Raw genomic sequence first — 25,733 nt, forward strand, 5'->3', positions numbered from 1 at the left:
ACATTAGCTCAAAGTCGGACCAATGCGCATTGTTTTTTAGCTGGAGGTAGACCGGATTGTCCTTGGTAAGAACTCTTTCTGAATGATCAGGGGTGGTTATAGTGGAGCGGCAGGTTAAGAGGGAAGGAGGGTTAGAGGTTTGGATGAAGGATTGATCAATTTTCAAGACTTTATTAGTGAAGAAGGTGGCAATTTCTTCACAACGCTCATTGGTGGCTTTGATTTCTTGAGAGGGAGTTCAGTTAGTTTGGCTTTTGACAATGTTGAAGAGTTCTCTCGGTCTGTTTTTGGCCAGATCTAGTTGGCTGCGGAAGAAAGACGCCTTTTCACTGAAAATGTGTTTTTTGTATGCTTGCCGGGCAGATCTAAGTTGCGCTAGGTGTAAGGTCGAGGGGTTTAGTCTCCAAGACCTTTCCGCTTGTCTGAGTTGACGCCTTTCCTCATTCAGATCCATGTTAAACGAGGGTTTAGATTTGGTTCGCCTCAATTGTTTGAGTTTGAGAGGAGCTACTTGGTCTAGAACCTCTGTCATTTTTGAGTTAAAGTGTTGTCCCAAGGTCAGAAGAAACGTGCGTGAGCCTACGTCGAGGTAAAGCGGGTTTTATTTTTAAACAGGTACGCTTTCTGCAGTCTGCCAGACTAAATTTAGAGTAAGGGGAATAACAGGTCTCCTCTCCGGTCCTCCCAGCTTCTAGCGGCGTCTTCCCTTGTCCGCCGATCGGTCTTCTTCCCTCTCTCCCCGGACTGGAGGCGTACGCGGAAGGACTCAGGAACCCAAAAAGAAAAGTTAAAGGCAGGGGTAAGTATTCTTGTGGCACAGTGAACAATAAGGGAAAGGAGTGAGGGAGCAACCCAATCCAACCAGTGACACACGACAAACGGTGAGGAGTGAGGGTGATAGGTTGGGGCTGTGTACTATGCATAAACGTCGGTAAGCGGTTGGCGTCTCTACACGTCTGGCCTCTCCCGCCTTCCGACCCAGCCCGCGAACCGCTCCCGTACCTGTGTCAGCCACGCTCCTCCTGGGGCGTGGCTCGGCGGAACGCGTTCCCGGGGGCCTCCTGGCTTTCTTGTCCTCTCTGGGCTTTCCTCCTCCCCTCGCAGGCTAGGCGTTCGTCCCTGGCGTCTCCGTTCTCCGTCTGGATCTTGGTTCCTTCTTCCTTCATTCTCCTCTCGATCTTGGTTCCTTCTTCCTTCGTTCTCCTCTCGCTCCGTCCAACCTCCGGTGATAGCGCACCCCGATTCCCGGTCGTCGTCTTCTCTTATTGGATCACACGCGACGACGTCCTTACTGGGGGTGGAGTCGGCAACCAGCGAGCTACAGTTAAAGGAACCACCGCCTGATTCCGTGAGGTCCGGCTGGGATGAATGGAACCACTCGTCCTGTCTGGGAGAGATAAGAGGAGAGGTAACATCACAGGCCTCCCACCAGTCTCTTGTCAGTCCTCTTGCCTCGGGTATGCTCGCTTTGTGACAAGTGTGTAGTGAGGTCATCAGCCGTCGATGATGAGGGTTGGAGTTGAAGATGGGCATGAATCCTGGATTCAAGTTCGGATAAAGGGATTGCTTTGATATTTCTGGTCCAGTGTTGGGGTTTGTCATCACAAGTAGGTTGGTGGAAGACAAGTGCATCAATCTTGAACAGAATGAGGTGGTGGTCGGACCAGTCAATGGGAGAAATCGCTCTCAGAGAGACCAGATCATTGTTGGTAATGATCGCATCCAGTGTTGCACCTTTGATGTGAGTTTGTTTATTGCAGAGTTGTTTGAGGTTATATATTTTAAGTAGGTTGGATAGGTTCTGGGCAGTGGAGTCTTCTGGGTCGTTCCAGTGGATATTGAGGTCACCCAGGAACACGCCAATGATGACATAGTGAGCTAGGTCATGAGCACCTACCAATAGCTCCATTTGTGTTGCTTAAGTGAAGCACTTCCTGACTCACCTCACACTTTGTTAGACCCATGTAGTTATTAAAGTGTTGTGGGATCCCGCCCTGTTTTGATTTGTTTTGTTTGATTTTATAGATTTATGACACATATGGGTGGGTATGACTAGGTAGTAAACCCTGTCCCACCTGAAAGAAATGGTGTGACGCTCTCTCGAAAATTGGAATTATATGTGCAGTTTGTAACCAGGTCTTTGTTTTTTTTAAACTTAAAGCAAACATAACCAAGATTGTAATAATTTGAACAGCTACAGCGCTCTTCTTGGGTGGTTTGTACATAGTGGAATGCAGTGGGATTTCAATAGCGATATGTTCTCCCCTATTTATACCCAAAAAAGGGGCATAAGGCTCAAAACAAGAGTTAAAATCCCCTGCTATAATCGCTTGATGGATGGGCGAGAAGTCAACTAAGGTCTCATGTAAATTCTCAACGTTCTTGAGGTTTAGGAAAAAGGGCTAGCTCTATTATAAATATCAACCACTAGGTAAGGAAACCCATTCTTTGGGGTAAGGCTTAGAGCTAGTATAGCAGGGGAGTCTATTTTAATGTGGTTTATCTTACATCCTAAATAGATTTTAGTCCAAGTAATAAGCACACCCAAACCTGGAGTAGTACTGATACAATGAGAATTAAAACCTTGTCTAAATATATTAGTTATTGACCAAGTTTCCTGAAACAAACCCACACACAAGTTTTCAATATATAATCCCCAATCCCTGTCCTCCAATTTTGACCTCAGCCCACAGTATTCCAAGTTATCAGTGAAGTAAATGCACTACAAGAGTTCCAAGCAGTCCGGCCTTCTAAAGAGCGTGGACATGATGTATTGGTATGGATTTGTTTCACTAAGAGATCCTTTATATGACTACTGCTATTAAGTGCGGTGAATTGCCCTTTGTTCAGTCCAAATGTCAGATGGCAATTTGCATATCCGTGATCAAAATGAGATGTAATATCTGGGAGTCAATCTATATCCGATAACACAGGTTCAGGAAAAATGTCTCTCTCTGGGCAAATATTTGCACAAGTTGAAGCCACTTGATGCAATGGACCCCTTATATCCACGTTACCCCTCTCCTTAGATGTAGATGCCTCTCCATTTGGCCAAAACATCTTGAAAAAAATGTTTGAACTACTGAGTGGAATGGAATGAGCATCTAGAGATAGCATACCCTACACCAAGTCAGGTTAGATTACATTTAGTTCTACCAGATCTATTACATTTAGTACTATCATATCCCAGCTGCCCGTTGGTAAAGTATGTCTATTCACTGACAATATATCCGAGGAAATGACAGAGCGGCATTGCCTCACGTGACTAATCCGGAGGAGTACTTTGTTTTTCAAGGACTCATAGTTCTCAAACGAGGCCCTTGCATGTTTCGGAACTTTTTTCATATAGACTGTAGAAATCTTATGAATATTAGAATTATTTCGCCCAATAGGAAGAGATGAAGTAACAGTTGTAGCTTGTGTACTAACTTGGACTTTGGGTAAACCCTACCCTTTAAGCATCGGGCTCTAAGAACATAGAGCAACAGCAGATGAATCGGGCCCGTGTCTTCTACAAAAGGTGTTGCTCCCCAGACTGGCATTTGATCAGCCCCAAAGAATGAGAATTTTCACAAACCAATTAAGATTTTGTCTCCAATGGGGTGATATGATTCAGAAATGGCCTAATTGAGGGTTGTGATGCCGTCAATTTGCCCAAAGTTTTCACAACATCAAGAAATATTCTCTTTAGTGATGCTACCGCGTTTTGCAGATCCTGAATTAAGCCCAAAGCCTCTCAAAGTAGTTACGCTTTTATTCAAGATGTCAACAGGATCTGTGATTGTAGTCTTGTGAGCAAGGTTGCTCTAGGTCTTCTAGTACGGCGAAGCGATTTGTCCATTCAACATTATGGACTTCAATACTATCCAAGAGAGGAGATTCTACACTCTTGCTGACCCCAAGGACTGGGTTTGAAGACTCCCCATGTTCCCTCTCCCCTTGAGTATGGGTAACTAGTTCAGGGATACTTGGTAAGCACTTGGCTGCTGATCTGGGTTTAAAGAAATCAGGAACTTTCCTAATTTGCTTCCCTGACCCAGGGCCCTTATTTTTACATTTTAGTATTCTTTCCACCTCTTCTATCAAGTTGTTTCGCTGGTCACACAATTTGAAGATCTAGCAATATGCTGCTTGGGAAGTTGAGGAATTTTATGTTCGTCTGCGCCTCCTGTGGGGCAGTTTTGAGCTTTATGCTTGCCCATTGTTTATGCTTGAGTACTGATAATCAAATGGAGACAACGTCAACAGGAGCCGCACTTTACTTCAAACAACACGGAGCGCGAATGGTAAAGTTGAATTAAAGAGTTACAATACCTGGAGCTTGTAGGGGTAACCCAGCCTCTGATGGGTGCTAACTGGCTCGGGCAGCTGACAGCTTTTAGTAGCGCGAGCAGAAGAGGCCACACTCCATCGGTGCCATGCTGTGCAAATGCATCTCCTAGCGTGTTGCCTGTTGTATACCGAGGTCCTCTGGGGTCTTGGTGAGCTCCTTTGAAAAGTCCTCCCATAAGATGCTGGTTGGTGGCGTTCCGCGCAGCGGATTCCTGAGAGCTCTTTGTAGCGCAAGCAGAAGAGACCACACACCCCTGTGCCACACTGTGCAACCGCATCTCCTGCGGGCAATGCCTGTTGGATCTTGAGGTCCTCTGGGGTCCTGGTGTGCTCCTTGGCAAATACCCGTCAAAGATGCTGGATGACTCAAATGTAAAAACCTTGGACAGAGTATTGCTGTCAAGGCTAGAGGCTTGCACAGAGAAAAGTGCGATCTTCTCGGAAATCCAATATAGTTTTAGTCCGATCCTGGGAGCAGTACAGCAATGCATTAACTACTATCTGGAAAGCGGGAAATATGTCACAGCAAAGAGGGGGGCTATCCATATGGCATTCATTGATCTAACCAACGCTTTTGAAATAGTCAGTTGCTCTAAGCATTGGGTGATCATGGAAACTCCAGAGGTCAAAAAATCGCTATGCTCCCTGTTACAACTACTGCACCAGGAAATGATTGCTAGGGTTTTGGCTGTTTTGGGTACAATGGAGAGTGCACACAGCAAATTAGATCCATATGTGGGTTACGCAAGGGATATGTTTTGGCATCCAACCTGTGAAGAACAGTCGGAGAGACTGAGGGCCTAAAGATATCCATTTGGCATAATTAAAAAATCTAGGAAATAAGCCTGCAACAACAACAGAGAGGCCTTACTGGAAACCTATACTAAGGATGCAGAGGAGGAGGGGCGTGGCCAAACCGGGCAGCAAGATGGCCGCTCTTTGAGAGGGCTCTTCCAGCCAAGCCCGATTATCCAACATTTTATCCGGCTCATCCTTGACAATCCGCATAACCCAGCACACCATATGCTCACCTGGAAGCTGTGCGTATAGAGCCCTGAACCTCCAGTGTCTGTGGGTGCAGCTGACTGCTCACCGGGTCTGTGCGAAAAGCCTCGGCCTGCCGCGGCCTAACGAGCGCACTCACATCATCTGCCTGGAGCTGGCGTGGCAGACACTGCAGCCGGCCCTGCAACTCCGCTGGCAGCGGGTGCCGGTGCCTGCAGCTTCCTAGGGGTGCTCACTTGGGCTGCGGTCACCCCGCTGTGTGGAGACGTCGATTGGAGCGGGAATAAGGCGGACATGCGGGACCCATTTGTCTGGTGAGTCAAGCGGAGAACCTCGAGCCGGCGCTGTGCAGTTAACAGCCCCTGGTGGGGGGCGCAGCATGAGAGACCCTGAGCCATGTTGCGCTTCTCCATCTTCAAGCAAGGCCCTGCACAGGTGCCGGCGGCTCGGAGTGCGGTGTGCCTCGTCCGTTGCGGACCCAATTGCTAGTTTCACTCAGCCATTAGACTCTTGCGTGCCCACTGCAGAGCACCATTAAATACAGCTCCATGCAGTGGGGCTGTTGCGGCAGACCCGTATGTGCAGCGCAGCTGGGTGGTTGCTGCAGTTCCCCGATTGACTCTGTAAGATTCACTGACGCTCCCAGCAGCACTATTAGGAGGCCTTTCACCCAAAAAATAAACCGCCACGTGCCTGGGCTTGGGGGCGGCAACGCGCAATGGGCGCAGTCTGTCATTGGAAGCCATACTGAGCCAAGACACCAACTGGAGTACTCGCATCGGGGTTGGCTCCCCCTAATCCTCTCCTGAACCTACCAGCATCACGCATGGGGTAATTGCATGTGATTGTGAACCCTGCAGTCCGGCCCGCTGGGCGTCCTGTTTATGAGCCGGGGAGACCTGGGCATTGTCCTGCTGTCCATCTGAATTTCTCTTACTACGCTAACAAAGGGGCAAACTGAGAGGGACACAACCGGGACCCTGGACCTGTGTTAATATTAAACTGACAGTGGGACAGGACCTAAACCGTCAGACCCTGCCCCTGGCCAGCTGGTGCTGCATGTAGAGAGACCAGCATTGAGGCGGGCCTCGTGCGGTCACCTGCTCGATGGCCGGCCCATCAGACACCACAGTCATGGGCAAAACGGATATTAAGCAGCCCAAATTAAAGTTTGATAAGAGAGCGACACGTCAGCGGGAGTGTGGCCCTGCGACATCCAACGAGACTGCAGACGTCGCTATGGACACTACGCAAGAAGATGACTTAAGATCCATGCTAGAAGATGGTAAAGCCAGTCTGCAAGCGATTGACTCTAAACCCAACTCCCTGGCTGCGCACATGGACCACATCATCCAGCACGTGAAGAAACACGAAACTCAAATAGATGCCCTTGAAACCAGGGTGTCTGACTCCGATGACTGCCAAACTGAAACGCAAGAGCAGCTAGATTCTCAACCTTATAAAGGCCAAAAATGAAGATATGGAACCCAGATCCCGGTGCAATAACGTCCGAATTACTGGAATCCCGGAGACAACAAATATCCCAAACATGGAGAAATATGTGGAAACCTTGCTGAAGGACCTTTTTGGGAGCAACCACTCCAGCATGTTTCTGGTTGAACAAGCGCATCGCTCCTTGGGTCCCAAACCACCACCTGAGGCCAGCTGCGCCCAATCCTTCTTCGCTTCCTCAACTACCAAGACCTGGTCATAGTACTGAGAAGGGCCCGCGAGCAGGGATCAATACAATACCAGGGTAATACAATAGCTATGTACCCAGATTTCACTCAACTGGTACAAGCGGCACACCCCGAGAATTTGCTCCAGTCAAGAAACTGCTTCAAAAATCTGGAACCAAGTACGCTCTTCTTTGCCCTGCTAAACTAAGAGTACAAACTGACGGCAGGCCCCTCATATTCACAGATGCAAGTGCTGCGCTGAAATTTGCCAAACCGGCGGTGAAACAACAGCCAGGAATGAAACATGCAGATGACACATGGTCGTGCAGTCACTTGAGCGACAATGAGTGACTTTACTGTCTTAGGAGATGACACGATAAGGTTTTCATTACTATATAAAACACTTACATTTGAATGATGCTCCCTGTTTATGGTTGCTGTTTCCGGCTTATATGGGCCTATCGCAGGTGGATATCTATCTTTTTATCTCAATGCTGTGTTATTAATTGATCTCTTCAATATTAATGTAAGAGCACGGGTAGTAATATGCCTGGGCTCAGCAACCCTGCCTTAAATGGCAGGGGTGTATGCCAATGACTCCTCGTTCCACCCTGGATAATTCCATAGTAGCCTTTGGGCTCTTTTGTAGTCATTGAATTGTTTTTGGGATATGGGAGCGTCGCTTACTCAACCTAATTGGGAGGTTGGTGTGGGAGGGGGTGGGACGGGTTCAAAGGTTGTTGTTTTATACCGCAAAATGTTATTTTGAGAATGTTGTTGCATGTGATCATCAAGCTGAAAGACATACAGCATTGCTGTACAGGTAATATAGCTCCCGTACATGCTCCTATATATATATATTTCCAGCGCAACACACACAGCCAACCGCATGGAGGAATATCCTCCCCTGGCCCTGAAATTGCATCACTTGGAATGTCTACGGCCTGAACGATTATAGGAAAGCGCGACTGGTACTCACTTATCGGTCAAGGCATAAAGCGGACATCTGTTTCCTGCAAGAAACTCATTTGTCCGATCCATCCATACCCAGGCTCAAATCCAGCAGATTGGGGAATGTCTACACCTCGACCTGCTCCAGATACTCACGGTGGTTTGTGATTTAAATCCGCAAATGTCTCCCTTTGAAAACTGACCGAGTAACAGCTGATCCAGAGGGCCGCTATATTCTATTAAAGGGCAGGCTCTATGGACAGCACATAATCTTAGCAAACATATATAGGCCGAACACAGACGACCCTGACTTTTTTAACCAGGTGTGGTGGGGACCCAAACCTTGGGAAATGCTTCGATACTCTGGGGCGGGGACTTTAATGTTGTCCTATCGGAACGGGCTGACAGAGTGGGTGCGGCTCGCCCACATCACCCACATTTGGCCGCCGCACACCGCACCTTAATGGACGATCATAAGCTGGTGGACACCTGGCGAGCATTTCATCCCGAACTCAAAGAGGGCACCTGCATATAAAGCTTGGTCCGGACTAGATTTCTGGCTAACATCTAGAGAAATTCACTCATGGGTAAACAAAACCATACATCACCCATGCACGCTATCAGATCACGCAGCCGTAGCACTTAAGCTCCATATCCCGAAACCATACATACAGCCCTTCACATGGCGCCTACCTCCACTTGCGTTGCTAGACATGGTATTCAGAGAGGAGTTATGCAATAAAATTGACGAATACTTTGAATACAACACAGGCTGAGTTGACTCGATGGGCATAACATGGGAGGCCTTCAAAGTTTTAATCCGCAGGGATTGCATAGCTTTGCAGTCAGGAGTATTAAGAGACATACGCAACTGCCTCACAAAAATTGAGAGCTTGATCCGAGATTTAGAATGCCAATACTTCCAATCCCAAACACTGGACACACTGGCTAGATTACACGGGAAATTGACGGAATTTCAAGACGAGGTCGAAAGGGAACCAAAATTCCTACATAAATACGCACAGGCTCGCAGGTAGGGAGAAGGAGACAGACCCGAAAGGGCGATGGCTAATTTATTAAAAGCACCCAGGGGTTCTTCCAACATCACTGAGCTCCATCCACCCAATGCACCACCAATCCACTCACAAACGGAAATACTTGACACAATGACATTTTTTTACATGCACCTGTGCACCTCCAATGCAGGTCCCTGGGAGAGAGCAATCGTGGAGTATCTGGACTCTGTGGAGTTGCTGTGGTTTGGAAGCGATCATCGTGCATTCCTGAATAACGAGCCGTCTATTACGGAAGACAATCAGAAGGTCATTCGGGGTCTACATGGAGACAAAGCTCCCGGGGCAGACCGACTTACCTCGGCATTTTACAAAGAATACGCATCTCTGTTGGTCCCTCGTCTGCTGGAGGTCTACCAGGAGCCACTACAGAAGGGATCACTTCCCCCCTCTATGCGCTAGGCAGTAATTATTACGCTGCTTAAGCCAGGCCAGGACCCCACCTCACGCGACTTATACCGCCCACTCTCTCTCATTAACATAGACAATAAAATATTCACCAAATTACTGGCGGACAGACTACAGCCCCTGCTTCCCCTAATTGTGTGGCCGTATCAATCTGGATTCGTACCAGGCCGCTCCACCTCACACAACCTAAGGACCATATTCATGTGAATGCACTATCTTTCCCCACACGTCTCCACTGTCGCCGCAATACTAGATGCCACTAAGGTATTTGATTCTCTAGAGTGGGAGTGCCTATTCATATTCCTGACTCGGTTGGGACTGAGCCCCCTTTTTATACAGCACATATAAGTGTGTTACGCAAGGGATTTGTTTTAGAACCCATCCTTTTTACTGTTTGCATAAATGGTCTGGAGAGACAGTTAATCACTAAGGGGGAAGATATGTGACAATTGAGGAAACTTGTTCTACCAGTTTTACTGTAAGCGGACAATGCTCTCTTTCTATCAAGAACGGAAAAATGGACTTCAAGTTCTGTTAGACAAATTCACACTTTTTAGGAGGGACATAGAACTTATCAATTCAACCAAGCCCTTCCCTGTGACATAAAGGCTAAAAAATATCAAGGTCTGATCTCATACAATTAGAGACATAGCTGTGGGTAGGGTAACCCATTTTTCATATTTGGGTGTGCCCTTTGATTCTTTTCTAACTTGGAAACATTTACTTAATGTAAGAGTGCAACAATTTCTGAGAACCAAGGAGGCTATTTACAGATTTGCATCCAAGTTAGGCTACAAGCCAATTAAGGTTATTTTAAAATATTATAAGTGCAAATGCATATCAATGGTCCTTAAGAGGCAGGTGTATGGGAGTATTCAGATAAAAATACCCTCCAGAAGGTACATTTTACGTGCACTGCTAGCAGTCACCCAAGCATGTCCTACTTGTATGTGTCACGTTGAGAGTGGACTGTATTTTAATGAAGACCTGATAAAAATCCAGCCATTATTGCTGTGGCTCTCGATTTGGGCCAAATTAGAAACAGGTTTTTCAAGAACAGTTCTTAGAGATTGTATGTCCTGGATAATATGACATAACATCGATACCCTGGCTCTTAAGTGTTAAACACACATTTAATATTCTAGGGATTCCTGAATTGTATCACAATCCAGAATGCATTGATGTCACAACCAAAGACAGTGTAAAGTCTGTGTTTTTCAACCAACCAGTATGAGAGTACACGAACAATGAAAGAGATTAAGTTCTCAGTAATGAGTCATTTAGCTGTACTAACAACTTCAGGAGTACAACCCTACCTGCTGTGAATGAGGAATGCACAGCAAAGATTTCATTTTTTGTGAATAAAACTTAACATTTTTAATTAGCATTTCCCACATGTGGCTTACAAACCTTCAAAACTGCCTATATGACAATTTATCAGGACAAAACACTTTACATTTCCTGCTTTAACACAATACAGTACTCCCCGTAAACCTTTTTTAGCTCCTATTTTCCGTGGATTAAATATCAAAAACTACAGAATGGTGAAGCATTTTTTACAACAGCTTTCTTCAGAATCAATTTATAGCACTGTAACCAACTTTATTCTCTGATCCCTGAAAATTAGAATATTGTCCAGAGGACACAATTTCATTCTGTGGAGAATAAGTATGTTAAAGCTGTTTAACTGTCCCCAGTCTTTTATAATTTGGTTTTATAATGTTTTGATTCTTTTTTATAATCAAATGGATACATTATATGTATTGAATTGTACTTTTATTGCTAATGTTGAGCTGAAACCAGCATTTTTCTGAGCTGATCTTCTGAGTTCAACAAGATTATGAAAATTAATTACCGCAACTGCTGAATCAAATCTTCTCCTTCTTTAATCACATTTACTGTAACTTGTAGAGTGGTTTGTTGCTGCTGACCAAAGCGCTTGATCAAGTCCTGCACTGCTTCTACAGACTCAGCATAGACGTCGTCTAGCAGCTCTTTTTGCAAATCCTCCAGCCATGTCCACAGCTACAAAGGAAAAGATAGAAAAATAACTCGGATCATATCTTCCACTAAACATCTACACTGAGTTTGTGATAATCGATTTTCAAAAACTTTTCACCCCTATTAGCATTTTTACTTTCTAGCACATTAACATAAAGCGTGTAAGAATGCAAGGCACCCGAGTAAGATTGTAAAATCATTCAACAAATTAAATTAGATTAAAACACCATGACTGACAATCTAAATATGAGGGATGTGGTAGAAACATGTCCCTGGATTAAAAGAGGAAAGAAGTGAGTATTTTAGTCGAGCACAGGCTACATTCAACAAAAGTGAACTCATAAGTGCCAAAAACGTGCTGCAATTGTAATGATCAGCTAGGTAAAGTAAATGCGAAAAAAGACAGATTAAATATTTATAAATATATAAATATAAATAAATATATATTTGGCAGTCGCCAGTAGGTAGTTATAGTTAGGACCTTGTTTCTATTCGAAAAGCATTTTTTCTTTTCCCAATAACTTTGGCGCTGGTTGATGAATCATCGCAAAATTTTCAAAACTAGTGAGGCGCTCTGGTCAGCTCCTGTCTTGAAATTTTTGGGGTGATTCGGCAAGCAGGGGCCGAAAAAAAGGGGGGTCCCAAAACGTGTTTTCTCCATGTTATTTCCCATAGGAAACTTTAGACACAACTACAGCCCGAACTGCTGAACAGAATTACACCAAATTTGGCTAAAAGATAGCCCTTGGTTCAGAAAGAGACCTTTTTGTTTTTAAATGGTGTAAATCCGTTCAGTAGTTGCTGAGAAAACCAATAAATAAAAGTTTCGAGATCTATGGCCGCGGTGTAAATCCATTCAGTTGTTCCTGAGAAATTCAAAAAATAGAGGTCAAAAAATCAATTTCCCATAGGAAACTTTAGACACAGTTACAGCCAAAACTGCTGAACGGAATTACACCAGATTTGGCAAAAAGGTAGCCCTTGGTTCAGAAAGAGACCTTTTTGTTTTTAAATGGTGTAAATCCGTTCAGTAGTTGCTGAGAAAACCAATAAATAAAAGTTTCGAGATCTATGGCCGCAGTGGATCCGCGGACCCTCCCGACCACGAGCTTAATTCTAATTGGCTGTCAACACTCCAAACCAGGAAGTGTTGGCAGCCATCTTGGACAAGAAAACAGAAAAACAAAAGATGAAAAATAACAAAAGGGGGCAGGGCAGAAACACCCTGATCCCCTGGGCCTGCTCAGGGGTCCCAAAAGGACCCCCAGGGCCAAAAAAAGCATTTTTTATTTTGAAATCGGCAAAAGTCACAACGGATCCGTGGATCCGGCTGCGAAAATGTAAAAAAAAAATGAAGCACGTGCTCCGCGCTTCGTTGTATTGAAGCCCTCGGGTGGGCCAGGTCCCGGGGGCAGTGAAAAATCCCCCCCCCCACACTGCCCCAGGGACCTCCACCCCCTGGGTCTTCTTTTTTAATCTGTGGGGGGCCTCCAAGACCCTCAAGCCCCGGGAACCGCCACCCCCGGGGCTTTAAATAAAATACACCTGTGTGGGGGGGCTCGAGCCCTCCCACACGCCACAGGGACCGCCACCTCCCCGTGGCACTAAAATTTAAATTTGGGGGTATGTAACGGATCCCCGAGCCCCAGGGACCACCACCCCCCGGGCTTTGCATTATGTGGGAGGGGGCCGCGCGGCCCCCCTCATGGAGCCAGTGATGGCCCTGGGGACCGCCACCCCCCAGGGCCGGCTCCTGCAGTGTCCCAGGGTGCCCACCCCCGGGACACTGCTGTTTGCTACGGCAGGGCGGGAGCCGTGCGGCTTCCGCCCTGTCATAGCAAACTGTGGTTTGGGTTTTCAAAAATCAAACCACATTGCTTTTCCACAAGGGGAGCTGCATGTCAGAAGCCCCATGTGGAAAAGCAATGCTGGCTCCCGCAGGAGGCCGGCAGGAAATGTGGGGGCATTGGGGCTCCCCCCACGGTCTCCAAAGAAGAGGGCCAGCCCCGGGAGATTGGGTCCCTGGGGCTAGAAGTGGCCTGGGAGGGGGGGGGGGCCACGTGGCCAACCTCCCCTGTGTATTTTTTTTTTAATGAGAGGCCAGGCCCCGGGGTATGGGGTCCCCGGGCCATATTTGGCCTGAGGAGGGGGGCCACGTGGTCCCCCTCACAAAAAAAAGGATGGCCGGGGGATGGGGTCCCCGGGGCCAGGAGTGGCCCGGGAGGGGGGCCACGTGTCCCCCCTCCCCCCAAAAACATAATAATAAATAAAGGCGGTCCCCGGAGCCAATAGAGGCCTTAGGAGGGGGGCCATGTAGCCCCCCCTTCCTATAAAAAAACGATATGTTTGGCCATGCCCGGGGGATGGGGTCCCCGGGGCCGGAATTGGCCACGGGAGGGGGGCCCATGCGGTCCCCTTCACATTTTTTTTTTTTTTTAAAGGGGGCCAGGCCCTGGGGGATGGGGTCCCGAGGGCACAAAAAAAGCCAAGAGAAGGGGGGCAACAGCTCCAATTCTTAAAAAAAAATTTTTTTTACAAAAAGCCTGCATCGCGGCTAGGCTCTGCCCCCTCCCTGTAACACTCCGCAAACGCCCCCCCTGGCACGTTTAAAGTTGGGGAATTAATTCCCCTGGAATACTGAGGATCCCGGGGGGGCCAACTAGCCCACCAGGAACCTCGAGTATGCGCCAGGGAGCTGCGTTGCAGAGAGGTGTTCAGAGGCCACACCCCTTTTTACACCTCTCTGCAACGCAGCTCTGTGTCGCTTACTGGAGGTACCTAGTGGACTAGTTGGACCCCAGGGACCCTCAGGATTCAAGGGGACTTAATCGCCCAACTTACAACGCACCAGGGGGTGCGTTTACACAGGGGTACAGGGAAGGGGTGTGGCCTGATGTGACAAGTGTGCAAACACGCTCTGTGGCACGTTTTAAGTTGGGGAATTAATTCCCCTTGAATCCTGAGGGTCCCTGGGGGCCAACTAGCCCACCAGGTACGTCCAGTAAGTGCCACCGAGTTGCGTTGCAGAGAGATGTAAAAAGGGGCGTGGCCTCGGACCACCTCTCTGCAACGCAGCTCTGTGGTGCTTACTGGAGGTACATGGTGGGCTAGTTGGACCCGAGGGACCCTCAGGATTCAAGGGGATTTAATCCCCCAACTTAAAACGCGCTACGGGGCGCGTTTGCACAGTGGTAAAGGGAGGGGCTGGGCCTGAGGTGACGTGTGCAAACACGCCCTGTGGCACGTTTTAAGTTGGGGAATTAATCCCCCTTCAATCCTGAGGGCCCTTGGGGGCCAACTAGCCCACCAGGTGCTTCCAGTAAGCGCCACTGCACTGCGTTGCAGAGAGGTGGTCCAGGCCATGCCCCTTTTCACAACTCTCTGCAACGCAGCTCTGTGGCGCTTACTGGAGGAACCTGGTGGGCTAGTTGGACCCCAGGGACCCTCAGGATTCAAGGGGACTTAATCCCCTCACTTAAAACATGCCAGGGGGCGCGTTTGCAGAGTGGTGGAGAAAGGGGGCATGGCCTTTGTCTACCTCTCACCAATCCCACTGTGTGGGGCTTACTGGAGGTAAAAGGTAGGCTAGTTGGCCCCTAAAGGACTCCCAGCAGTGAAGGGGACTTCAATTCCCATCCAAGAGCTTGCCAGTGAATATATATATATATATATATCAGTAAGCATCATTCTTGACATTTGCAACGATGCAGTAAATATCCCCAATAAAATGAACTGTTTGTTCAGTGTCATGTGAACAAACAAAGATAGAACAATAGTTTATTCAATGGAAGGTTTGAGTCAGCAGAATACAAATAGATACAAATGTTTTTTTTTCCATTTGAAATTCAAATAAAACATTGTTGTTTTAAAATGGAAGTACAACAAAAGATATTTCCACCGACTCTGTTTACTCTAATGAATAGCAATTTGGCATCTGGAATATATTGGAATTCTTTTTCCTAATACACCCGATTCCGATTCCAGATTCACTTTTAAAAGATTTACTGCAGTGGGTTAAATCATTAGTTAGGTTTGCAAACCATAAATTGATAACTTTACCCACAGTTAAAGAAATCAAATTCAATACTTTTACACCCATGTAGATAAACAGGTAAAACTACAGGTATATAACACCTGATACAATTAGAATAATCTAAAGGGGGGATGTGTTACCAACAATACATACTCCATTGGAAATGGACCAATGGAGCAGAGCTTCAGTTACCTTTCTGGGAGGAAAATTAACACTTTTCATGCAGGGATGTACGCTGACATCTATGCAAAATTGTTTTAAAACAATGTCCGTTAGATTGTTTAAGCACATGTATATCTTTTATTTATTTTTACATCCTTACCAACTATGTTTTTCATAACAATAAGGGCTGTGTATTGGTGCAAATTCTGCAACATTATCTCAATGCAGCAGACAATATCATTATAAACGTGTAAATATATTACATTTAACAAATTTGCTCAATATCTTGTTGCTCGTTTCAAATGGAAAAAAAAAAAATCATGTAACGCTAACTAAGAAAGTATTGCCAGGAATGTCTTGAGTCTAGCAAATCCAAATGTGTGGGTTATCTTAGGGAATGTAGTCAGCATGCACAATTATGTAATATTAGAAGACCGTTAAACTGCGGGAGTATTACTGTTTATGGTGAGATGATCATTTGATGACATTTTCAAACTCAAGAGTATATAAAAAGTATAAAAACTATACATTTTTCTAGCTCTGTACCATTAAGGAATCTATTAGTGCAAGCCAGAGAACACTAGCCCCGACTCAGTTGACAGCAGAACAAGCTGAACATGACATTTGTCAGATTTATTACATTTGTTTCCTCAAAACATGTTAATTCCTCCAGTGACCGTTGGGCAGGAACATATTGCTGCCAATGCTGGACTCCCAGCTTTGTTACTCTAGGTCTCCCGAGTGTACAGATATTAGACATGTACAGGTTGTCTATGAATTCAGGGTGCTCCCAGGCAAAAACTTGGTGCGGAACAATTGTGAAACTTGCAATGCTCTTATCTAAGCATGGGCACTAGGATCTGCACTAGTGTTTTAAAAAAAAAAACAAAGACCGCAACAATTCCTTGTTGTTTAACAGTTTTCATCCCTGTCTCTAAAATGTCATTTACCCTACACTCAATTCACCAGAATCAACACATCACTTCGGACCCTGTACAATGCGTGAGTACATTGCATGAATACAAGCAGAAACTTCTGGCACGTTGTTATCCTGGTGAAGTAGTGAAAAAAGCAGAAAATCAGGCTCTATCCCTTGACAGAGCTGATCTTCTGAAAGAAACAGAGCAGGCAGGTAACGCCTAGAGAAGTCTTCGTTTCAACTTTTTCTACACACGCTACCAAAATCAAGAAAATTCTGTTACTACGTTGGGATCTGCTACTGTCGAACCTGATTTCAAAGGGATTTTTCCCAACCCTCCACTGTTTGCATATAAAAGATTACACAATTTAAAGGAGCTCCTCACCCAGCCGACAGCTGTTACTAAGGTTGTACATAAACTGGAGGCGCAAATGACTAAAATCACGGGAAAAATGAATACAATAATCAACCTGTCAGAAATCAACTTAGATAATGTTGAAAAACAACCCTTGTCGCTTGGTCTGTCATTCTGCCCTGAGAGCAACTTCGACCACCCACAAACAAGGGCTGACATCTACAAGTTCATTCGAAAGTTGAAATTAAAAAAAGTTTCATCTACTAAAAAAGAGCAAACCATCAACGCCAACAATAGGAGAGGCCTCTCCAAGCAGTGTCAGCATCGGATGTTAACTTGTTATGCGACCTAAAAGCCTTGCAAAATCATGAGTCTACATCGCATCAAACGTGGTCTACACAGCGTTTAATGGAACAACAACAAATAAATGTCTCTGCAACCTTAATCACAGGATTCAAACCTAATTCAACGTTTATACCAATCCTGCCTAGGGACTCAATTGATATTTTCAATGAGTTGATAACGAATGAGATGAAGATGTTAAATCGGAAGATCCAAGTACTCTTCAAAAAACAAAACGCACACCAGCATAAATACCACCAATTTATAAAGAAACTTCGAGAGAATGATACAGTTGTTATAAGAAACTCCTATAAAGGGGGTAATGTGGTGTTATGGCCCAAAATACAGTACATGGAGGAAGCTATGTTGCAATTAAATGATAGCAACTGTTACAAACTGAGCAACAAACAAATCAGTGTCACACTAAACGTTTTGTTTGCTAAACTTCTGGCCTGGAGAAGTGCGGGATTACTCAGCCAGGAGGAGTACAGATTTTTATTTTTTCAAATATATGTTTATTGAGTTTTTCACAGCTTACAATCAGAGATAGTACCATCACATCATCCCTCGCAGGGGAACAGAAAGCTTCAGTAGGACTATAACAGCTGCACAGGGTGCCTTGCTCACTATGAACCAGCTCCTGTCCTTGTCGAGTGGCCAGAGTGGTGGAAACAGTGGTGGAAACAGTTTCTAAACGTAAAGGAGCTTGAAATTAGTCCTTTCTGGGGCAAGATACGAGCAGGCAGTACCACAGAAAGCTCAACTTCCGTCTGCGATGATCACTTCCCCAAGCTGTCCAATTGCATTACATGAAGTGAACATAAATCATATACCAATTTATCCCAAACGTGAGATAACAGTAATAAAGGGCAAAATAACCCCACCCGAAAACCATCCCCCCACCCTACCCGTGGTGGCGGCAACACTCATACGATAGAGGAGCCATATGACCCCGGGACTCCGATCAATAATTGAAAGAGATGGAGAGCTCGTAAGGAGGAAGGACACACAGCCGATGGGAGGCCTCTTGAAAGGAAGGAGACTAGGGGACCCCATTTAAATTCAAAGTTCTTATAGTTATCCCTGAAAATGTCAGCCATACGCTCCAGGCTCAGCAGTTTCCATAGGCGAGAGTGCCAGAGGGAAATAGACAGAGCCTCCCTCCTCTTCCAGGCCGCTGCCAAAGTAATCTTAGCCGCCCCAATGCAAAGCCACATGATAATTTTATCAGCTCGAGTCTGGTGCTCGAGAGAGGAGTCACGCAGCCACAAAAGGACACCCGCCATGGTAGTGGGGATGGGATAACCCAGCATGTCTTTTATGTTTGCCAGAATTTCTTCCCAAAAGGGGCGGATAGTCGGGCAATCCCACCATATGTGTTGGAAATTCCCAAGTAAGCCGCACCCTCTCCAACATCTATCGGAGGTGGCGGGGAAGATCTGCCGAAGTTTGGATGGATGCAGATACCAGTTCATCATGGTCTTCAGGTGCACCTTCCTGAGTTCCGTGGAGTGGTTGCATTGCGCAATATCAGTCCATAAGTGTGCCCATTCCTCGTCAGAGATAGGACGATGAATCAAGTCTTCCCACATGGACATATATCGGGGCCGAGGGGATAGGGTGGTTTTAAGCAGGAAGCTATATATAAACGAGATCACTCCTTTCATGGAAGTAGTCTTGGTGAGGAAGGTCTCAAATTTTGTAAGAGGTCGGGTGGCTGCCTCTCGGACCTCAGGGGTAAGGGCCCAATGCATCAATTGAGTATAATGGTATCTTTCTATGTTCTCTAGTTCATAGTCCCGCTTACAGTTATCGAAAGTGAGAGGGTCGAAGTTATGGAACAAGTGTGTCAGAGCTAAGCAACCTCCCTTTCTCCAAGCATCGAAGGGTCCCTCATGCAGGGCCAGGGGAAATGCTGGATTGAAGTGGATTGGAGTAAATGGGGAGGGGAACGAAGTCCACCTATCGTCTCCCGCGACCCATACTCTGAGGGTGGTGCGTGTGGGAGTACTAATATAGGTATTCTGCGGTCTGTCCTTTCGAGGGCGCCACACCAAGTCCCAAATAGTCCTCCCTGTCACACTACGATCCATATGTAGCCAATGTTTCTCGGAGGCCTGTTGTGACCATTCAACCAGGACTCTCAGCTGTGCCGCTTTGTAGTATAAAAGAATGTCCGGAAGTCCAACCCCCCATCTGTGCGAGAGCGGCGCAGAGGAGAGTAAGAAAAGCGAGCACGTCCCCCCTGCCAGATAAAGCGTAGGATCATGGTTTTCACTCTTCGAAATAAATCTCTCTCCAACTCGATAGGCAAGGCCTGAAATAGACAGAGGAGCTTTGGCAAGAGGGTCATTTTCACAGCGTGGATGCGGCCTAACCATGACAGGAAGAGACGTTTCCATTTCATGAGTTCTGCTTGAATGCGAGCAAGGGTGGGGGGGGAAATTGGCAGAATATAGCCCCTCAATTCTCGGCATTAGTTGAACCCCTAGATATTGGATGGAAGAGGTAGCCCATGGTAGTGGAGTAAGAGACTGGAGCCTGAGGACTTCTGTAGGTTGGAGGGTTAGGTTGAGTATATACGATTTGCCTAAATTTATTTTAAACCCTGACACTAGTTCAAAACGCTCAAGTTCCGACTGTAAGTGCAGAAGGGACGTGGCAGGCTCAGACAGGGACATAAGGACATCGTCCGCGAACAAGGATATTTTATGGGATTCCTCCGTGAATGGTAATCCCTGAATATCGGGGTTAATCCTGATCGCTAGGGTTAATGGTTCTATGCTGAGAGCAAAAAGTAAAGGTGAAAGGGGACACCCCTGACGTGTGCCTCTAGAGTGGCGGAAGGAGGATGATTGTATCCCATTGATCACCACCCTAGAGCTGCGGTGACAGTAGTTAGCTCTAATCATATTGAGTAATTTAGGCGAGAATCTGAATGCAGTGAGTGTGTGGAATAGGAATACCCAATCAACCCTGTCAAAGGCCTTTTCGGCATCTAAACCTACTAAGACTGCTGGGATTCGGCGTCTGTTGGCCTTTTCTATCAAGTGTATGATTCTGCGTGTATTGCCGTGTGTTTGACGTCCTTTGATAAATCCCAACTGGTCCGGGTGTATGAGGACGGGCATGAGATCATTTAGTCGTTGGGCAGTAATTGAAGAATACAGTTTAGCGTCAATATTCAATAGGGCAATCGGCCTATAAGAGGTGCAGCGCTGGGGGTCTTTCCCTGGCTTGGGAATCACTGAGATCACAGCTTCGGACATGGAGCAGGAGGTCGCACCTTCCTCCGCCATTTTGTTAACGAGACTTGTAAGGACGGGAGTAATGTCGGGGGCAAACGACTTATAAAAAAGGGCGGTATAGCCGTCCGGTCCATGAGCTTTATGAGACTTCAGGCCTTTAATGAACCTGGTGATGTCCTCCATGGTAATAAGAGCGGTGAGCAATTCATTCCAGGCATCGGACACCTGGGGCAGGGGCAGTGATTGGAGATATTCCTGCTGGGCGCTCGACTCTAAAGTTTCCCCAGTGTATAGGTTCCCATAAAAAGAGCCAAAGATCTCAGTTTTGTCCTCATCTCTATGTGTAAGTTCTCCCGAGGGACCCCACACACCACCTATGTATTCTCTCTCTCTTTTATCTTTTAATTGTCTGGCAAGATGTTTACCAATTTTATTGCCCTGGGTGTAGGATAGGTGTCGTAGTTTGAGGAGCGTGAACTCTGCCCTGTTATTGTAAATGGAACTGAATTTACCTCGGAGCGCTGTGATACTGCGTAGCGTTTGCCTGGTAGGATTCGCTTTACGATTGCGTTCCAGAGAAGTCAGTTCAGTTTCCAAGAGCTCTCTCTCGCTAGCGCGCTGCCTATTTAGTGCCGTATTGAGAGCAATACACTCCCCCCGAAGAACGGCCTTCAGCGTATCCAAGGTGGTAAATTCCGAGGTGTCTTCTGGCTTATTAGTAGTGAGGAATTCAGTAATTGTTTCTCTTAATTTGGTACAGGATTCCTTGTCGCGAACAAGCGACAGAGGAAAGTACCACCTAGGGGTAGTCGAAGCATTCCCAAACCCACTGAGATAAACAGAGTAGGCTATGGTCGGATACCGAAAGGGGGGGGAAGATCTTGGCATCCCGCAATGCTCCTTGTAGAGACTGACTAATAAAGATGTAATCTATCCGGGAATATGTACGATGGACGTGTGAGTAGAACGTGTAGTCTCGGGTCTGCGGGAAAAGAGTGCGCCAGGTGTCCAGAAGACCCAAGTCATGGATGCGCCGTTGTGTCTCCGCAGAAAAGGAGCCCATGCCCGAATGCTGTATGTACGTGCTGTCCAAGTCTTTCTGCCAAATAAGATTAAAATCGCCCATGAGGATCAGCGGACCTTCTGCAAAGTCTGTTAACTTCCTCCAAAAAGTGTGTAAGAAAACCGTCTGTCCAGTGTTGGGGGCATATATTGCCGCCAGAGTGCAGACCTTCCCTCTCAAGCGCCCCTTGATCATAACCCAGCGGCCATCTTTGTCACTCTGAACCCCCAGAGGTTGAAATTGTATGGACGAGCGAAACATAATAGCCACCCCCCTATGTTTCGTATCGTCCGATGATCTATAAATTAGTGGAAACTGTTTGTGTCTGAGACGCGTGTCCTCGGCTCTAGCTAAGTGTGTCTCTTGTAAAGCCACTATGTCGGGGTGATGATCAGTAATGTATTTCCAGACTTTGTGGCGTTTTGGGGGGGAATTAAGACCTTTAACATTCCAAGTTCCGATAGTAATCGGCATTATATCACAGGGAAAAAACTACATCTCTCCACAAGCTCCGAAGGCCCCAACTTGGCATCGCTCCCAATCTGTCCCCTCGTACTAGTGGAAGACCAGAGCACGCCAGCTGCATGTCCCAAAAAATAGAGGTCCCCCCAAAAGCAATTGTTAAAAGGCCGCCACCACAACCCTCCCAGACCCACCCTGAAACCCCTAGAAGAAAAAGAACAAATAAAAACGAATATACAATACGAACATTACTTTTGGTCATCCTGCGGAGCCGAGGGGACCCCCCAGAGACCATGGGAGACAGCAGGTCCGAGGACCCCGTCCACGCCTGTCCCGGCGGAGAGTTCAATTAGAAGCATATTTGTGCGGCTCATGGGAGAAAAAAAAGGCACACGTCTAGAGAGATGCATCTAAAAGTCGTCTACAATGGCAACTAAAACATTTAACAATTACGTAGATCACAGCCTATATCAAAAAGCAGTAGAGTCCTCGACTGTTAAGCGCACTATGCTATAGGCAAAAGGAAGCAACATCAGTCTTACTTATAAAGTCTGCAAGGTTGGTGCGCAATCCTCCTCCATAGAAAGTGTCCAGCGCCGCCAGATCGTGGGCAGCAGCGAGGCTCAGGGGCGGAGTAGGTGCCAGCTCCTGTCGTGTAGCATCGAAGGCTTCTAGAGGCGGCAACCAGTACGTCGGACATGCAGGATGCTGTGATGCTCATCCGATGGTGCACCCAGCGATCAATGTCGACCCCTGCGCGACCCAACAGACCATGCTGAGGTTAGCGGAGCTCCTTGGATAGATTCTCCAGTTTTACCTTGGGAAGGAACAACCTCCTCAGCGGGAATGCCAAGGAGATCCAAGCCTTCCTGTAGGTCGGTGATGTGGTGTCGTTTGTTCTGGAATTCAAAGCTCAGCCCAAATGGATATGTCCACCTGTACCTGATCTTGTCATCTCGCAACTTAGCGGTTACGGGTCTGAGCAGTGGTCTCTGTGCCAATGTAGACGGTGCGACATCTTGATAGATGGTGCAGGAATGACCTTGGATTGCGACAGAATCTTTCGCTCTGGCTGCCTGAAGGACCGCCTCTTTGACTTTATAGGAGTGGAATTTGGCCAAGATGTCGCGTGGCCATTTCTTCTCTCCATGTTGTAGAGCCCCCACTCAATGAACTCAGTCCAATTTTATTTAAGAGTCTGCGGGGCTAGAATTTCCGAAAAGAGACCCACCACGAAGGCCTCCAGATCAGGCCCCCCCCGCGCCCTCCTCCAAATCCCTCATTCGTATGTTCTCCCTCCGGGCTCTGTTCTCGAGGTCCTCCACCTTGAGTTGCGATTGAAGGAGCTGATCCTTAAGTAATCGCACATCGTACCGAAGCTCAGTAGAAAGTTGCTCCTGTTCCTGGTGGTGTGCCTCGAGGTCAAGGACTCTAGTGCCTACGGAGTCCACATCTTGTTGCAAGGAGGACAAACGCTCCGTCAAGTCCGATCGTAGTTGATCCATGGAGGATTTGATGCCTTGGCCTGATGTCACTGCACAGTTCAGATTTGAAGTCCTTGAACATGGCCAAGAGTTCCGCCTTCGTAAGGGCCATCACTGCAGAGCTTGCGTTTCCCCGTAGCGCAGATCATTTTTCCGCGGTCGAAAAAAAAATCTGAGACCTTATTTGGTGTCTTGCTCGCTGTCTTAGGCGGCATAGGGCTGAAATCTTCAGAAGCGTGCAGTCGTTTCCAGAATGTAGTATGTAAGGTCCCAGCCGAGAAGCGTCCTGAGGTGGTGCCCGAACTGTTGATCTCCGTATCATAAGAGTCCGTACCCTGGAGTCTACAGAGGATTCCGCTTAGGGGCTCAGCTATTCAGTTCCCTGGCGCACAGGGGAGGCCACCGTTGTTACATGAAAGCGTGGCGCTCAGGTGAGTGGCAATACCCTTAATAGATAAAAGAGCCCTGAGACAATGCTCCTGCAGCCAGGAGCCAGTAATGAGGCACTGCAGCGGAGACAGCAAAATGCCGGCCTGCGGCGGGGAGGGTTGCCAGTGTGTGGATTGTAGTCACTGGTTAACTGGCGCTGAGGATTTCTACAAGTAGGGGGAGATGTGCAATCCTGGTGGTATGCAGCAGTGGTGAGTAGCTGCCCCTCAAGTCCTCAGCGCGTTTGCCGATATGTGCCAGCTCCGCGAAGGCCAGTGTAGAGGAGGCTCTACTTGCAGCGCTTAAGGAGCCCTCTGAAGCGGAGACAACAAACAGTGCCAAGCAGCAAGCTGCGAGCGCAAAAAAGCGCCGCCATTTAGTGGAGCGCGGCCGCCATTTTCACGTCAGTCACACGCAGGAACGAAGAATTGCAGCTGGGTTAGGTAACTAATTGTGTCACCGCTGGTGCCCCCAGGTCATCCGCTACTGTAAGCAGCCTTCCGCTCCTCATAGGAGGGTTGCAGCGATCTCACCTCCGCTGTAGAATCGAAAAGGGTTCCTGGCGCCTCAAGATTCGTGCCGCCATCTTGACTGGCAGTGCCGTCCTCCACCAAGGCGGCGAGATCTAATGCGGCAGTACTTGCGGCGATCAATGTATATGGGTGATCATCGCCGATGCCTCACACCTTCATGCACCTTTAGACTTCATTTGCGGCGTTTCAATGCTGTCGCAGCAGCTTTTTTCCTCGCCGAGACAGCGCGCGGACCGGGAGCCGAGACGGGCTACGTCCGTTCGGCCATCTTGCCCAGCCACCGGAGTACAGATTTTTAAAGAATTATTACCCAACCATGCCCGTTATATATTTTATCCCTAAGGTGCATAAAGACATTTGAAAACCTACAGGTAGACCGATAATCTCGTCAAAACAGACTCTGCTGGAGAATGTGTCCATATATATTGATTTTTTCCTACAGGAACATGTTCGAGCTCTACCATCTTTCATACAGGAGACTACTGACTTTTTAAAGCAGGTTCATAATCGTCAGTGGCAAGATGACTATCTGTTAATGACACTGGATGTATCTAATTTATATACCAGTATTCATCACAAAGATGGTATTAGGGCCTTAGAATATTTTCTGGGCACTAGGGCCATTGGATTTTACCAACACAACAAAATGCTTATTAGCCTGACCAAATTTTGCCTAGAGAATAATATCTTTATGTTCAAACAGCAAGTCTATCAACAGATAAGAGGGGTGGCAATGGGGGCAAGCTTTTCTCCAAGTTATGATTGCCTCCATATGGGATGGTGGGAAGGAATGATTTTAAATACAATGCATGTTAAAACCCTGGAAGACCATGTAGTCAAATGGATAAGGTATATAGATGACCTTTTTGTGATTTGGCGAGAAAGCAGACAGAGTGCAGTGGAGTTTGTTACCAACATTAACACCAATGACATCAATCTGCACTTTACGCACAACATCAGTGATAGTTCAGTTTGTTTCCTAGATGTGGAGGTCTTTGTTGCCAACGGCCAACTTGAGATCAAACTACACCGTAAACTGCCGGCAGAAAAACACTATCCTGCATGCATCAAGCTTTCACCCTAAGCATACCATACACAGTATCCCATATGGGGAAATGCTTAGGATGCAAAGGATATGCAGCAAAGATAGTGATCTGACAAAGGCACAGGCAGAATGCAAGTTATGCTTTCTAGACCAAGGCTACTCTGAGCAAACCATTAATACAGCAATGAGAAAAACTAAGGATCAATGTA

General features: G+C 46.9%; 1 protein-coding gene across 2 annotated transcripts in view; it reads right to left on the minus strand.

The window, feature by feature from the left end:
• Nucleotides 1-25,733, minus strand: part of TRIO (trio Rho guanine nucleotide exchange factor) — a 4,621,980-nt gene that overhangs the window by 3,244,931 nt on the left and 1,351,316 nt on the right. For both annotated transcript variants that reach the window (XM_085606120.1, XM_085606121.1), the window contains exon 12: nt 11,304-11,473. In XM_085606120.1, the coding sequence (XP_085462246.1) occupies nt 11,304-11,473 (170 nt within the window). The remainder of the gene's footprint in view (nt 1-11,303; nt 11,474-25,733) is intronic.

This window comes from Triturus cristatus, chromosome 5_1 (assembly GCF_964204655.1).
Source record: "Triturus cristatus chromosome 5_1, aTriCri1.1, whole genome shotgun sequence".
NCBI lineage: Eukaryota > Metazoa > Chordata > Amphibia > Caudata > Salamandridae > Triturus > Triturus cristatus.